This window comes from Mus musculus, chromosome 3 (assembly GCF_000001635.26).
Source record: "Mus musculus strain C57BL/6J chromosome 3, GRCm38.p6 C57BL/6J".
In the NCBI taxonomy this organism is placed as follows: Eukaryota; Metazoa; Chordata; class Mammalia; order Rodentia; family Muridae; genus Mus; species Mus musculus.
In genome coordinates, this window is record NC_000069.6 from 79,591,337 (window position 1) to 79,607,169 (window position 15,833).

At 40.9% G+C, this 15,833-nt stretch overlaps 2 protein-coding genes across 4 annotated transcripts in view; one reads left to right on the forward strand and one right to left on the reverse strand.

Annotated features, from left to right (window-relative positions):
- On the forward strand, nucleotides 1-12,474 carry Ppid (peptidylprolyl isomerase D (cyclophilin D)). 3 transcript variants are annotated; one of them, NM_001356326.1, is made up of 11 exons: nucleotides 1-221; nucleotides 2,274-2,414; nucleotides 3,866-3,972; nucleotides 4,756-4,862; nucleotides 6,349-6,537; nucleotides 7,456-7,578; nucleotides 7,716-7,822; nucleotides 8,922-9,063; nucleotides 10,936-11,022; nucleotides 11,107-11,149; nucleotides 11,695-12,474. In NM_001356326.1, exons 4-11 carry the CDS (start codon nucleotides 4,812-4,814, stop codon nucleotides 11,781-11,783), a joined length of 831 nt encoding a protein of 276 aa, NP_001343255.1. In that variant the 5' UTR covers nucleotides 1-221; nucleotides 2,274-2,414; nucleotides 3,866-3,972; nucleotides 4,756-4,811; the 3' UTR covers nucleotides 11,784-12,474. The 3 variants fall into 3 exon arrangements, with proteins under 3 accessions (NP_001343255.1, NP_080628.1, XP_006502006.1); NM_026352.4 differs by lacking the exon at nucleotides 4,756-4,862; XM_006501943.3 differs by lacking the exons at nucleotides 1-221; nucleotides 2,274-2,414; nucleotides 3,866-3,972 and having other exon boundaries at nucleotides 3,979-4,862; nucleotides 11,695-12,314.
- Etfdh (electron transferring flavoprotein, dehydrogenase) overlaps nucleotides 12,452-15,833 on the reverse strand; it is a 24,980-nt gene continuing 21,598 nt past the window's right edge. Inside the window, exons 11-13 of the mRNA NM_025794.2 lie at nucleotides 14,294-14,476; nucleotides 13,569-13,790; nucleotides 12,452-12,829 (exon numbers count right to left, since the gene is read on the reverse strand). Of these exons, the coding sequence (NP_080070.2) occupies nucleotides 12,666-12,829; nucleotides 13,569-13,790; nucleotides 14,294-14,476 (569 nt within the window). The 3' untranslated portion in view covers nucleotides 12,452-12,665. The remainder of the gene's footprint in view (nucleotides 12,830-13,568; nucleotides 13,791-14,293; nucleotides 14,477-15,833) is intronic.

Genomic DNA, 15,833 nt, shown 5'->3' on the forward strand with positions numbered 1-15,833 from the left:
AGAGTACAGCTTCCGGCGGTGCGCAGGAAGTAACTCTTCCGCGCGTTGCCAGGTTATAACGTAGAGGGGCAGTAGAGTTTGCTCCGGTCTCGCGCACGAGGTGCTCGTGTCCCGCTGCCCAGTGCCCGCAGTGAAGATGTCCCACGCATCCCCGGCAGCCAAGCCCTCCAACTCCAAGAACCCGCGAGTCTTCTTTGACGTGGACATCGGCGGGGAGCGAGGTGAGCGGCGCGAACGGCTCAGCGGTTCCCTCGCCCGGGGCCTCCCTGCTGCGGTTCTCCTTGGCCCGCTGGCTGTTCGGCGGCTCGGGGCCTGGGATCCGGAGGGGGATAGCAGCCTAGGTCCCAGACGGAGCGAGCCCTGGCCTCCACGAGTCCAGATTGCGCCCTCTCCCTTCCGGTGGAAGTTTCTGGAAATTTCTACTTCTACTTTAGGGATCGTGGCGTCCCTATCGTTTGTCTCTTTTTGATCGCACTTCCCTGCAACCTTTGCATCACTACTTACTATAAAGTGAAATGATTTGACGAGTAGTGGTGGATAGTTCGGTATGCTTCCTGGATATGTGCCTGGGGGGCTCAAGACACGCCACGTGCCTCTTGGTACACGAACTACATTGGGAGCTACCAGATCATTTTCAAATTAGAGTGACTTTCGTGCTTAGTGCTTTTTCCTTATTACTGATTATAGTAGCAGTTTAAGTAGGCGATCGTTTGTGCTGTTTTGGCATCATGGAATTGAGCACTATGTCTGTATGGTTACCTAGGATTCAGAGCTAAGAAGCCCTAAGCCAGTGGCTTAACCGGTGGGTGGAGGAAACTCCTTGGAGGGTGGGTTGTTAAACGACCATTTCACCGAGTTGCATATCAGATATTTTCATTACTAATCGTAACAGTAGCAAACTTACAGTTATGATGAGGAACTATATTAAAGGGTGGAAGCATTAAGAAGGTTGAGAAACACTGTCATAAGCCCTCGTGTTGCTTTGTAACTCAATTGGGCTTTTCTGAAGCATGTTAGAGTTGTAGGCCAGACCTGCTGGGATGGGTACACACACGGGTATATATGCATTCACTTTGTTTTGTAACAGATTTTATTGTTAACTGTCTCTTGGATTCTTGAGAAGGGAACTGTTTCAGAGGTTACAAAAGGCAGTTTCCATAGAACACAGAGTGGACTATGTCTTCTGTTAGTTACTTAGCGATTAGAAATTCTGAGTGCAGGGCCCCTGAGATAGGTCAGCAGGTAAAGGTGTCTGCCACCAACCCTGAATCCCAGCGATTGTCCCATGATCTCCACACTACATGCCTCAGCCTCACACATAAAATAAAATTTTTTTAAAAATATTTTTTAAGGATTTATTTATGATTATATCTAAGTACACTGTAGCTGTCTTCAGATGCCTTCAGAAGAGGACATCAGATCTCATTTCAGATGGTTGTGAGCCACCATGTGGTTGCTGGGGTTTGAACTCAGGACCTTCGGAAGAGCAGTCAGTGCTCTTAACCACTGAGCCATCTCTCCAGCCCAGAATAAAAAAATTTAAAAGTCTGAATATTATTTAAGTGATTTAGGGTTTTAAATCCTTTGTACATTAAACCATGTTGTGCTTCCTAGGCAGCTAATCGCCTGGATGCTGTAATTAGTTATAATCTTGTGTTGTTTCAAGTTTAGATCTACGAAGCTTTCCTTAGACTAAATAGGAATCGTAGAAAAATGACAATGAGATGACAGTGACACGGATCTGACAGTTCCGTGTTTGGGCTTATTTTCAAGGGAGATGAAGTTTGTATGCATACCCGAGGCACTGCAGCGTTATTCACAGTAGCCAACACACACAGCACCAATCTAGTGTCTGTCAAAGCATGAGAACATACACCGTGCTGTATACACAGTAGAATATAACACTGGCCTTTAAAAGAGGGAAATCTTATTTATAACTTTGTAGTTAACTCTAGAGGATAGTATGGTGCATGAAATAACCTACAATAGGCTCTCACGTTTGTGGACTCTTTAAAAAGTTGAACTTAGAGAAGTAGCATGATAGGTACCATAGCCTGGGAAGATGGCAGTTAAAGGATGCACAATTTCATTTAAAGAGTGGTAAGCGCAGAAGATCTGTCCACAGCATTGTGACTCCAGTTAGTGACGTGGTTAAAGAGAACTGAATGACACGTTGGATGAGGTGTTAGCCACTGGTTGTGTAATTCGTTATCTCCGTTTGGTTTGCCTGTTCAGTTTGCACACTGACAAGATGTCCTTTTCTTTTCCTTCAGTTGGCCGAATTGTTTTAGAATTGTTTGCAGATATTGTTCCCAAAACTGCAGAAAATTTTCGTGCGTTGTGTACAGGAGAAAAAGGAACTGGGTCCACGACCGGGAAGCCTCTCCATTTTAAAGGATGCCCTTTCCACCGAAGTACGTATACAAACTTCCTCTGTCCAAATAGCTTGATATGTATATTAGTCCTGCTCTTAAGAAGGGACGGCGAGTGTTAATTTCTTTTTTTCTTTTTTTGAGACAGGGTTTCTCTGTAGCCCTGGCTGTCCTGGAACTCACTTTGTCCACCAGGCTGGGATTAAACTCAGAAGTCCGCCTGCCTCTGCCCCCCAAGTACTGGGGTTAAAGGCGTGGGCCACCACGCCCAGCTCAGAGTGTTAATTTCTTGAAGGATACTTAGACAAAGTGGTAGCTCAGTGTCATAAGGGCTTGGTGGTATGCCGTAGGATTGATGGTCGGAGTGGACTATAGTTTATCTCATATCATCTGTCTTGTAACTCTCTTCTTCAAACCATTTCATTGGTAAAGAAAAGGCATGGCAGATAAATAAGCTGATTTTAGGTCATTTGACAGGCTGGGCAGAATGTTTGAGAAGTATTTGACATTTGGTGTCCAGAACACCTTGGTAATGTGTGATTAAACTATTACTTCATACAAATTACTTGTCTGCTATCCTAGGGGTCTGTGGGCTCAGCGGAGCTCGGGAGCCACACACACTCACCATTCTGTTTTCTCAGCTAATGACAGTCTAAGTAAGCACAGTAAATATGTCTGAATAAACAAGTACGTGACAGTGTCAGCAACTTTCCTGTATTGCAGGGGAGTGAACCCAGGGTGTCACTATACCCTGATTTACACACCTAGTCCGCTGGTTCGGTTTTCTTAAAAATACTGTTAAGAAAAATGAGCCAAGTGTTGATTGTGCACACCTTTAATCCTGGCACTCAGAAGGCAGAGGCAGATGGATCTCTTGAGTTCCAAGACAGCCAGGACTGTTACACAGAGAAACCCTGTTTTGAAAAACACCAAAAAAAAAAAAAAAAAGAGAGAGAGAGAGAGAGAAATATGAGCACTGATTTTTAAAATGTTTTAAACTTGACTTCACTTTTGTATTTAATAATGTATAAATGTATGCTCACAAAAATGTATCTAGAAAAGTTAACATGGGAAGGGAGGGAAGGGAAGATGATATTTAAGGAATTCATTGTTGGAGAAGACAAGATTATTACATGTAATAAAATGGAAGTAGAGTTAGTGTAACGTCTTTCGGTAACACTTATACAGAGATAAAGGGAAGCTACCTTTGACTTAAATCAGAGAGTTAATTTTTTGAGAGTTGGTGGGGAGTCACTAATGAGTATGTTGGAGTTAGGTTGTGAGAAGTCTTCAAGTAGAGTTGATGGCTCAAGACAGGGGAGGAGGGCTGGGGCACCACAGGGAGGAGGGCTAGGGGCGACACAGGGAGGAGGGCCAGGGCCACTACTAAAGTTGAACTTAGGAAGTAGTCTTTAGTACTCATTCATTAGCACTGCTGAGATAACCTGCTTTAGTTACTAATGGTCATATTCCTATTCCTTTTTTTTTTGCAGTTATTAAGAAATTTATGATTCAGGGTGGAGACTTCTCAAATCAGAATGGGACAGGTGGCGAAAGTATTTATGGTGAAAAATTTGAAGATGAAAATTTTCATTATAAGGTAAAGAAAAATTCTTGTTTTTGCTAATAGAAAGACTATATATTTGAAATATACTTGGATTATGACACTAAAAAATACCTTTGGATGTGGCCAGATTGTTGTCTGGCCCCCTCCCCCTCCTTGGTACTAGGGCCTCTTATGCCAGACAAGATGTTCATCACTCAGCTGCCCTTTCCCATTTCTATTTTGAGACTGGGTCTTTTCCTAGTTGCTCAGGTTAGCCTTAAACTCATTCTAGCTTAGCCACGCCTTGAACTCCCAATCCCTTTTACATACCCTACTTAGGCACTGAGATTACAACCCTGTGTTGGCAGGCCTGGCGTGGGTTATACTTTCCTTGTAAAGAGCTGGTATTTATAGACAAGCATTTCTAAGGGTGTGTGGTACCGAGGATGAGCTCGGTCTCGTGCATGCCAGGCAAGCTCTCTACCACTTGAGCCTCGTGCCAGCTCACTAGGCTTCTTTGCTATGGAAAGGATTTATCCAGTAGCAGCTTGCTTTTTGAGACGAGGTTTTACTGTGTGATCCAGGGTGCTCTTGAATTTACCATCCTCCTGTATTTTGCCTCCTGAGTGCTGGAGTACAAACAGAAGTTTATCCAGTTTATGCCTGGCCAGTATGATATTTTAACAAAAATAGTTACTTATTTCACTACTCAGTTTGTATATGCTTCAGTTAAGCCAGTGAGTTTTTAAGCTTCCATATGGCAAAATTGATCCCAGGAAAAATGTTCTCATTATTGTAAGGATGGTAACTTGTGCATCTTTATCCTTGAATTTGAAGAACAACAAAACCATCGCTAATACCCAGGATGTCAGGGGATTTTCCACCTAGCGGCTATGGTTAATGTTCGGGGTGTATTGCACCATTCCCGTTTTAAGAACAGACATGTAAGTACAAAAGTAAAGTGATGTCTTTGGCAATGAGGAATGTAAGCAAGGTAATGAGGGTGACTTGAAAAGAGTTCCTATTGCTCAGCTTTGTCACTACACCAGAGAGCTTAGGGAGAAAGAACAAGGCAGGCTGTTTATAATCTTAACCTCAGCAGAGTCAAGATTAAAATACAAGCAGCTGTGGAGAATAATAGATAGTTTAATACATGTATGACTATGATACAAGTTGAGTATCCCTTATAGGAAATGCTCCATGCTAGAAATATTCCAGTGTCATTTGTATTTTGAAATATTTGCATAGATTTTATTGGTTGAACATTATCTGAAATGTGAAAGTTGTGGCTCAGAAGTTTCAGATTTTGTAACGTGTCTGAATTTGGTTTTTAGATTACGGATGCTCAACTTTTAGGTTGGCACTAGCTGTGTAGAACAAGCTGGCCTTGAATTCACAGAGATCACCAGTCTCTGCCTCTTGAGTGTTGGGATTTAAAAGCACACGGAACCACATGCAGCCCACGTGATAGAAAGATTTAGATCAAGTTAGTAGTTAGGAGAGACAATGAGGAGGTTTGAACACTTAAGCTAAGCAAACTGGGCCTTCAGGTGTCTGAATTCTTGCTAGGCTGGACTAAAAATACAGATTTCCAAATAAAGTGATAGCAGCGATGGGGGAAGACCGTGGAAGGCCAAGGAAAGAAGGCTTAGTCTATGACTAGTTAAAGTCCTCGGGAGGCCGTCGGGGATGGCGGGCTGTTCCACCAGTGCCCTGATTAAAAGATGACTGGCTGTGGTGCCACGCAGAGTCAGTGGCCTTGAAAGCAGAATCAGATTTAGATTGGATAGAGGTACTTAGGTGGGAAAAGTAGCGAGAGTTATGAGGTGCGCACTAGGGTGTGCCTTCAGAAAGCCTAAGGTATGCCGAGCAGAAAAGTCACTGGCTTGCTCTTTAGCAGACGGAATACAAGCTGTTCTTTCGTATTCTGGGAATCATTGATTTACCTGAATGAAAGTCATAGATTGGAATTATTTTCCAAATTAGGGAAGTTCTTACCTGAATAACTTGTCTAAATTCAATATGACATTACTATTCTCAGTTTGGTGAAAGAGGAGAATCATAGTGTAGGCCTATTTCTGATGGTGGGAAGATTATAGGAATTCTCAGAAAAATAGTAACTGTCACAGAAAAAGCAAAGTTAGTTAATATTAGATGTCCTTAGTGTGGCATCTTCATCTTTAAGATGGAAGTGTAAGCATCTCTTGCAGATAGCCAGTTTAGAAATGGCCTGATTCTTGTTAAACTGACACTTAAAAACCTTTGTTCATTTAAGGTGGAGTGCTTAAAGTCAAACCAGAGCAAAAGGTACTCAAACATTTAGAAGTGACATTGATGTAAGAGAGTAACGTTTAGTAACCCCATCTGTTTTAAGGAAATTCATACTAGGCCTCTAACTTGTTTTTCTTTCAATGATTCTTATCTCTGCAGCATGATCGGGAGGGTTTGCTGAGCATGGCAAATGCAGGCCCCAATACGAATGGCTCTCAGTTCTTTATCACAACAGTTCCGACTCCTCATCTGGACGGGAAACATGTGGTATTTGGTCAGGTCATAAAAGGACTAGGTGTGGCAAGGACGCTTGAAAATGTAGAGGTGAATGGTGAAAAACCTGCCAAAGTAAGTAAAGTTACGGTGAAGGAAACATACAGCGTAGTTAGCATGTCGGAGACTGCAAGCCACAGGTCAGACAGTTGTTGCCTTAGACAAGTGGGAAAGAAGAAGGAGGCTGCTTTTGCTATAGGAGCCTGGACTGGCAGTAGGAGGCTGGATTGGCAACTTTTCTTAACTTTTTTTTTTTTTTTAAAGAAGGCCAAGAAGATTAGTTTAAAGGAGATATATTTATTTTTTTTCTTCAAGATCTGGCTTTCCTTGAATTGTGTAGTAGTCCTGTTGTGTAACCCTACTCTAGTGCTAGGATTAACTACCATGCCCAACAAAATGATTTTAATACTTATTTCAGCTTCAGTATGATCTAACCGTGATCTGTGTTAGATGGCCCGAGTCTTCCCATAACAGTGAGACTTTTGTGTCAGAAGTAATTAACTATGGGACACACTAGAAAGAAGACAGTGAGCACACTGTTGTTGAACTAGAAGTTTGATATAGATCTTGTTACTTTTCTTGATCTGCTTTTATACCTTGCACACATTACTTAGTTGTTTCAAGTTATATCGTATTCTAAATGCCCATGAAGCAAGGTGACTGTGAGAGACCGATAAAGCAACCAGACAGTGCACAGGAGTTAGGAACCCAGCTACTTGTAGGAAGTCTGCCAACCAGTACTACACAACAGACTGTCACCTGAGACAGCTTTATTCATAGTGATGCCATTCTCAACTCAGTGTGTTCCTAGCACTGCGAGTGTGACATGGTCCTATTAATTAGTTGGAGTGTACATAGAAGGATTTGCTGTAATCATAGCAGATGGCTGCATCCCTGACAAGTGTGACATGAATAGTGGTGTATGTAACTTTGAGCTATGCAGCCTTTAAAGGTAGACTCTTAAGATCTCTAAATACTTAATGTTTTTTACAGCTCTGTGTTATTGCAGAATGTGGAGAATTGAAAGAAGGGGATGACTGGGGAATCTTCCCCAAAGATGGCTCTGGTGACAGTCATCCAGACTTCCCTGAGGATGCAGATATAGATTTAAAAGATGTGAGTACTTCCTGATGAATCAGTTTAATTACTTAAAATATTTAATACTAAGAGCTTGGTTAGCCTGTCATGTTAGAACCGTAGTGTTAAGTCACATTATTTACTAACACCCAAAATATTTATGTCCTTTTATACAGGTAGATAAAATTTTATTAATATCTGAAGACTTAAAAAACATTGGAAATACTTTTTTCAAGTCTCAGAACTGGGAGATGGCTATTAAAAAATATGCGAAGGTTTTAAGGTAATAAAGCATTTTAACAAGTTTTTAATAAGTTACTTTCAGAATGTACAAACTGAATTATGAACTAAACCCAGAATTGCTCATATTTAGCAAGTTATTTGTGTAATAACAGCTGTTCTGAAAAAGTAACATTTCTTGCAGGGTGTGGTGCACTGGGGAAGCAGAGGCAGGTAGACCTTTGGGTTGGAGGAGGCTAGCCTGATCTACAGAGCTAGTCTAGGACAGCCCCAGGGTGAAGCAGAGAAACCCTGTCTCAACAACCACAAAGAGTAGGACATTGACAAGTTCCTGTTTGAGGTGCTGGTGGTCCCAGGCCCCTGGCATGTTAGATAAGCACTCTGATCTGTACTCCCAGCCTCATTTTGACATGTTGTATCAATACTTTAGCCCTTGCTTTAGGGTGCTCTTACCTTGATCATCTTATTTTTGCTTTTTTATCTGGAGTAAACAGTTTCTCTAAGTCGATTCCTTTTGGAGAAAGGAAACTAGGAACTAAGCTCTAGGGACCAGATCCTCAGCTCAGCTTCTAGGATCTTTTCAGGAAAGAGTTACCCCCCAACCCCCCAACCCCCCCCCCCCCCCCCCCACACACACACACACATCAACACTATATAGTTCTTTGCCTCTTCCCATTCAGTTGTCCTAATATAGAAATACTGGTTCTAAACACAATTAGAGAGCATATAATAAGAATCTGAGCTGTACATAATTTGTATGGGAGTTGATATTAGTTGTTAGCTTTGGGGGGAAGTTGATGTAAAAATATCTTCTCGAGAAATAGGAGTAGGAGTGTAGCCCAGTGGTGGGAGGGTAAGCCTAGCAGGTCCTGGGCTTACTTTCTTACATCTGAAGAAAAAGCAACAGTAAAGTTGTGATTACTATTAGCCACAATGCTGAAGAAACAGTGTGGAGTTACATGTTTTGTGGTTTTTTGTTTTTTGAGACAGGATTTCTCTGTGTAGCCCAGGCTGTCCTAGAACTCACTCTGTAGACCAGGCTGGCCTCAGAAATCCTCCTGCCTCTGCCTCCGAAGCGCTGGGATTAAAGGTGTGCGCCCACCACTGCCCGGCTATATGTTACTTTTATTTATGTTTTCTAGGTATGTGGATAGTTCAAAGGCTGTTATTGAGAAAGCAGATAGATCCAGACTGCAACCTATAGCCTTAAGTTGTGTGCTGAATATTGGTGCTTGTAAGCTGAAGATGTCAAATTGGCAGGGGGCAATTGACAGTTGCTTAGAGGTAAGTCTGTGTGAAATTTTTTTTTTCTCATCAAGTTATAAAAACACAATAGTCTTTAATGTATTTTAATTGCCTAGCACCTAATGAGACTTAACAAAATGTTACTTACATCATCCTGTCTCTAGTTTGGATTGCCAGTTTTGTGTAAATTCATTAATTTTGCTTTTAATATTGTCACATGATATGTACTAAGTACTTTGCTTTTATTACTTAAAGCATGTTTATCTGCTTATTGATAGTATTTATGAGCTAGGCATATGAATACAAAGTCTGGGATGATTAAGAATATAGATATGAGTGTGACCCACACCTATAATCCCAACATTGTGGAGGAAAAGGTGGGAAAATCAGAAAGTCATAGCCATCCTTTGCCGAGAGAGACCCTGCCTCAAAAGCAAGACTTAACTAAAGCATGTGTGGACATGCTTTCCCTTGCCTTTAACTAAAGCATGTGTGGACATGCTTTCCCTTGCCTTTAACTAAAGCATGTGTGGACATGCTTTCCCTTGCCTTTAACTAAAGCATGTGTGTGGACTTCTTTCCCTTGCCTTTGTGCAGGGTTTTCTGCTTTGCTTTATGACTGAGATATCCTAAGCAGTCTTGGCTTTTTGGAAACGGGGTCTCAGGTCCTTTAGGCTGACTTCAAACTAGGTATTCCTGCCTGGTTTTTCAAGCATGTTACCACCATGCTGGGCTTAGCTTATTTTCATTTTGTACCTGTTGCGTCTAAATGGCTATGGTGCATGTACAGGGTCAGAAGACAACATTTATGGAGTCAGCTCTCTCTTTCCACCCTTAGGAGGATTCCAGAGATTGAGCCTAGGGTCAAGCTTGCATGGCAAGTGTCTTTATCCACTGAGCCATCTTGCTGGCCAGCTTTATTTATTTTAAAGCCTGCACCATCAAAGTTATAGATAGGATACAGTGGGCGGACTAGTCTTTGGGGTCCAGACTAGTTACAATTAGAATATACAGAAAGATACTTTGTCCTAATGTAGGCCATACAGGTACTTTGGAAAATTGTACTTGGGAAAAAATTTCAGACTAAACGTTTTTTGTACATTATTCTTAGAGCATGCATCAGTGCTTAGCAAGAACTTACGTAAGACCTGGATATGCAGCTTAGGGGTACAGTACTTGTGTAGGTTACAAGGTTGCCCTTCAATCCCAGCTATCCCATACCCCTTGCTTAAGTAGATGGAATCAATGATAAGAAATGTACGCACATATATTTAGAAGGGAACATGAAATAGAGGAAAGTACAAAAGAGAAGATCCACTCTGGATCTCTGTACTTCTGTAAGGCAGGTAATAGTCCATCTTAAGAAAATACTCAATATTGCCTCTTAAGAGCTGTCGGGCCAACAGAATATATTGCTTTAAAAATGTTTCAGGGCGGAGGCCTTTTAAAAGTTGTGTATGTTTATCATATAATTGCCCTCCCCCCGCAATGTCTTTGGATTCTCAGGTGAACATGTAGACTTATTTTCCTCATTCCCTATAAACCTAGCTGGACACATAAGTACATGGCATTCACGTGACTTGTGTACCTCTGGATTTTTTTTTTCAAGAAGTGGTGGACTGTCCTTGAACCAATGACAGGATGCCAGAAGATGACTATATTTAAACTTTTATTTTAAAAGATTTTTTTTTTTTTCTTAAATAGTCTGGGTCTACTTGGGCTAGAAACAGTGCTGAGAACAGCATTCTGGAGACTGCTAAGAAACTATCCTTCTTTCTACATTCACTCAGCTCTCTTCTGGTAAACCCTCGCTCGTGCGGCCTGGCACCCGGGCACTAGTTCCAGTGAGTTTGGAGCCAGTTGATGACAGGTACTTTTAGATACAAATACTGATTTTATACTTTTTCATAGGCTCTTGAAATGGACCCTTCAAATACTAAAGCACTATACCGAAAAGCGCAAGGATGGCAAGGATTGAAAGAATATGATCAAGCATTGGTAAGTTTTGTTATTTTTGTTTTATAATAATCACCTTAAAAGTCTTAATGTCTGATGTTTCTTAAATTCTCTCCCCCAATGAAGGCTGATCTTAAGAAGGCACAGGAGATAGCCCCAGGAGATAAAGGTAAATTGCAAGATTGTGTAGTGGTACTTCATTTTGTTTTTCAAAAGTGGATACTCATGAGCCAATATACAATATACACTTAACTTTGACAGGTATTTTTGTTCACATCTTGTAGAGAGCCTCATATTGGGCCAGGCACTAGACAAATATCCACGCTCTCTGCCGTATGCAGGGCTTATATTCTAATTCTGTTAGCTTTTTAATAGGACTTCACACTGCTTCTGTGAACCTCGTTGTTTAGATGCAGGTTCTGTTACATCAGTGCTAGTCAGAAGATGAACAGTAAGAACGTATTCATTGTTATTTTAAAATTCGGGACAGTCCTCAAGCTGAATGTGGCCGGGACCAAACATTCTCTGTATGTTGCACAGTAGCTAAGGTAGAAAAATAATGCAGATAAAAGTGACCCTAGGTCTAAATATTACTGCTAAAAAATGCACCCATGCCAAGGGAGAGTTACTCTCACTCCTAGGTGTCTTTTTTCCATTTTTTAGATGCTTTGAAAATTAATTGTTTCTCTTTTTTTCCTCCCCCTTCCCCCGCAGCTATCCAGGCAGAATTGCTTAAAGTCAAACAAATGATAAAGGCACAGAAAGATAAAGAGAAGGCCGTGTATGCAAAAATGTTTGCTTAATAATGATTAAACTCTCTTTAACTATTATACATTGATTATATAAAGGACAAGGTATATTACTGTCTACATGCTCCCTGTTGTGTTTCCCTTGATCTCTGTCATTGTTTACATAGCAGTGCTGACACAGGTTCCTTCTTAATAAAGAGTTAAAAAATACAGTGAATCTCATTTTAAAATGTTTGTCTGCATTTTCACCAAGAGTGTATCTGGCCAATGTTTAAACTCTAACTCTCACTAAATTTTCGGCTTTGTGGATGGTCTAGCCCAGCAGTTCTTAACCTGATGGTCCACTGAAAAACATAGATATTTTTACAGTATGGTTCAGAGCAGTAGCAAAATTACAGTTGTGAAGTAGCAACAAAAATAAATTTATGTTTGGGGGTCACCACATGAAGAACTGTACTAAAAGGTTGCAGCACTAGTAAGGTTGGGAACCACTGATGTAACTGTCACGTTTATGTGTATTAACCAGCTATGTGTATAAACCATCGGGCATGGCTGTGTTTCAATAAATCGGTTTTTAAGTGTTCATCTCTGGATGTCCTTTCCTGGTGTAGACCACACATTTGTTTTTATACTTGGAGATTTTAAGTTTTGCAAGACAAATATATTGTAGAAGCCTTGTAGTACACGTTTCTGCTGGTACTGGAAGGACTTGAAAGGTAAATAAATAAATGCTCTCGTTTATTTATAAAGTTTTATTTATGACAAATACTTCATGATTTTATGGGGCAACTTTAGATACAAAGTTTTTTACTTCAATAATGTTTGAAGGACACTTGTTCAGAAGTTATCTAAACATACAGGAAGTTAGTTTGGCATACATTTACAGTTTTATGGAAACTGGCTGTCAGGTGTGCCAGTGAATGAAGGCCTAGTGTCTTACATGCCATTGTAAGCAGGCCCTCCTCCTCCTTCTGGGACCACCCAGTTAATATTTTGACTTGGGTCTTTGATATCACATGTTTTACAGTGCACACAGTTCTGAGCATTTATCTGTAATCGAAATCCATCACCTTGTTCCAAAGGAACAAATTCATAAACTCCTGTAAAAAAAATATATATGTATTTAGGTATGCAACAAAAGGCAAATAATGAAAAAGTGAGAGGAAATTAAAATCTTAGAACTATGGAAACTTTTGGGGTTTTCATGTTTACTCCCAGAGACTATCTGATCTTGGTGTATGTTGTGCTATTAATATAAACTAATCACACAAAAGAAGTACAGCAGTATTCTCTGGGTTATTTAACAAGTTAAAACAGATTGGCTCCAGTCCTCGCTTCTGACAGTTAACAGTGCACTATAACTTTTAAAAGTTAAGATAGGATCTTATTTACCTTCTAATCTCACTTGAGCAAACAGTAATTTTCATATACCTGAGTACTGTTTATTCTACCATATTCAGATCTCATTAATTTTGACTGAAAACTCTTAGCACTTAAGGGGTTCAGTACTTGCGATGAATTTGTTTAGTGTCAGTCATTGAACTCAGTGTGGTCATAATGTTTATACATGTACACATACACCATCATTTCAGAACAGCTTTTAAAAAGACCCCAAAACAGGTATTTGTTTTCTATAGTCCGTTTGTCTGAGGGTAGACATGAAAGCAGTTTGGAGATAAGTCATCCAAAGTAGAGAAGACCTCAGTAAAATCCCTACTATCAGGACATTCAAGAAAAGTTTCCTAAGAGTGCTGAGCATGGGCGTGGGGTGTGTGCGCGCGCGTGTGTGTGTGTGTGTGTGTGTGTGTGTGTGTGTGCGCGTGTGTGTGCGTTACTCACCTGCAGGGCAGAATCGCTGCTCAGGCCCATCGTATATTGACAGGTTTCTATTAACAGGTATGCTGTCATCCTTTAAGGTTAAATGTGCTGGCTGGTCATGTTCATGATTAGTACCACTCAAAGCCACAGAGGATAAGAGGTCAAAACTGATCTGTCCATCAGGTTTCGGATACTCAATGGGTGTACAATCCTTGGCTGGTTTGAGCTGATCAGAGTCTGAGCCTTAAGCAATTTTGGGGGAGATATTTAATAAAGTAACATAATTATCCAGGACTCACCTTTGGTTTTTGTTTGTTTGTTTTGTATTGGTGATTCAGGCCACTCATGCTAATAGTCTTTTTTACCACTGCACTTCATTCTCAGTCCTTCAATCAGACAGTCTTGTTATGCAGTCCAGACTGGCCTTGAAATTAACTGTCTTGTATTTACCTCTTCATGCCTGGTGTGTCTCAAAGTATCCCTCCCCCCCAAGCCCCCAATACCCAAACAGAACCATATTTATCATGTCTCTGACAAGCAAGTTTAAAATGTTAAGAGGGTGGAGATTAACTTAATGAGTGTTTGCTAGTGAGCAGCCATGTAGCCTGAGGTTCCTAACACTACCAAAAAGGGGGAAAAAAGACTATAACAAGGTTATACTCTATGAATAAGTGTATCCCACACATACATTTTTTCTATATGCAGTTACTTAAGATCTATATTAGCATTAAGTATATCTGAATTACCTTTATGTTTTAGAGTCCATGGCTCCATTCCTCTCAATATCCAGTAAAATATCCCAGTGTAAATCATCCCTCCATATACTCCCAGTATCCCGTGGCAAGATGGCCTTATATTTCGAACAGCGTGTAGCTCTTTCCATACCCAGGATTGCTTCAAATTGTCCTCATATTCAGTTACATGGAGTCCTTTTATGAAAATAAGAAGTATTAAGTGAGACATAGATGGTGAGGCTTAGTTTTAAAAACATGGTCATGTGGACAGACGCAGAATCACATAAATGCCATCTTTTAACGAGTGTGTGTGTGTGTGTGTGTGTGTGTGCTGGCACTGGGGCTTTATGCACAGTAGGCAAGAACACCTTAAGTTTTATACTGGAAGCATTAAAAAACTGGTTTGAAAAGGAAACCTAATCAAGTTTAGGCTTATTTATAAACGTGCTTTAAAAAGAGTCAAAGTGGCCGGGTGTGGCGGCGCACAACTTTAATCCCAGCACTCGGGAGGCAGAGGCAGGTGGATTTCTGAGTTCGAGGCCAGCCTGGTCTACAAAGTGAGTTCCAGGACAGCCAGGGCTATACAGAGAAACTCTGTCTCAAAAAACCAAAAAAAAAAAAAAAAAAAAAAGAGTCAAAGCTATCACTAAGCTTTTATTGTGAGTAGAATTGTGTCCCTGCAAGAATTGTCTTTTGAGGTCCCAATGGACTTACCCCTTGAACCTGACTATGATAGGAAGGTTACAGACATAATTGGGGTCTTGTAGAATAGGTCCCTAATCTATTAGACATGTCCACTTTACAAGAGACAGAATGACAAAGTTTGGAGCTGAGACAAAAGGATGGACCATCTAGAGACTGCCATATCCAGGGGTCCATCCCATAATTAGCCTCCAAATGATGACACCATTGCATACACTAGCAAGCGTTTGCTGAAAGAACCCTGATATAGCTGTCTCTTGTGAGAGTAGGCCGGGGCCTAGCAAACACATAAGTGAATAATACTCACAGTCAGCTATTGGATGGATCACAGGGCCCCCAATGGAGGAGCTAGAGAAAGTATTCAAGGAGCTAAAGAGATCTGCAACCCTATAGGTGGAACAACATTATGAACTAACCAGTACCCCGGAGCTCTGGACTCTAGCTGCATATGTATCAAAAGATGGCCTAGTCGGCCATCACTGGAAAGAGAGGCCCATTGGACTTGCAAACTTTATATGCCCCAGTACAGGGGAACGCCAGGGCCAAAAAGTGGGAATGGGTGGGTAGGGGAGTGGGGGGGAGGGTATGGGAGACTTTTGGGATAGCATTGGGAATGTAAATGAGAAAAATACATAATAAAAATTTAAAAAAAAGAGACAGAATGGAGGAAAGAATGCATAAATCAAGCTGAGATGGGTATGGGAAAAGAGGAATTTCTGAGAGCACGCTCCTTGATTTTGAACCTCCTGCTGCAGAACTTGTAAAGAAAAAACTTGTTTAAAGTTATGTAGTTTGTTAAGAGTGCAACTAAGCAATCCGTCTTTTGGGGGGTGGAGTGCATATGTTAGGG

What these genes read in the sequence shown, in the direction of transcription:
- Ppid (NM_026352.4), top strand. Translation starts at nt 137, where the DNA reads ATGTCCCACGCATCCCCGGCAGCCAAGCCCTCCAACTCCAAGAACCCG. An exon ending in CAATTGACAGTTGCTTAGAG is followed by an intron (nt 9,064 to 10,935) that starts GTAAGTCTGTGT and finishes ACTTTTTCATAG; the next exon opens with GCTCTTGAAATGGACCCTTC. An exon ending in AAGAATATGATCAAGCATTG is followed by an intron (nt 11,023 to 11,106) that starts GTAAGTTTTGTT and finishes CCCCCAATGAAG; the next exon opens with GCTGATCTTAAGAAGGCACA.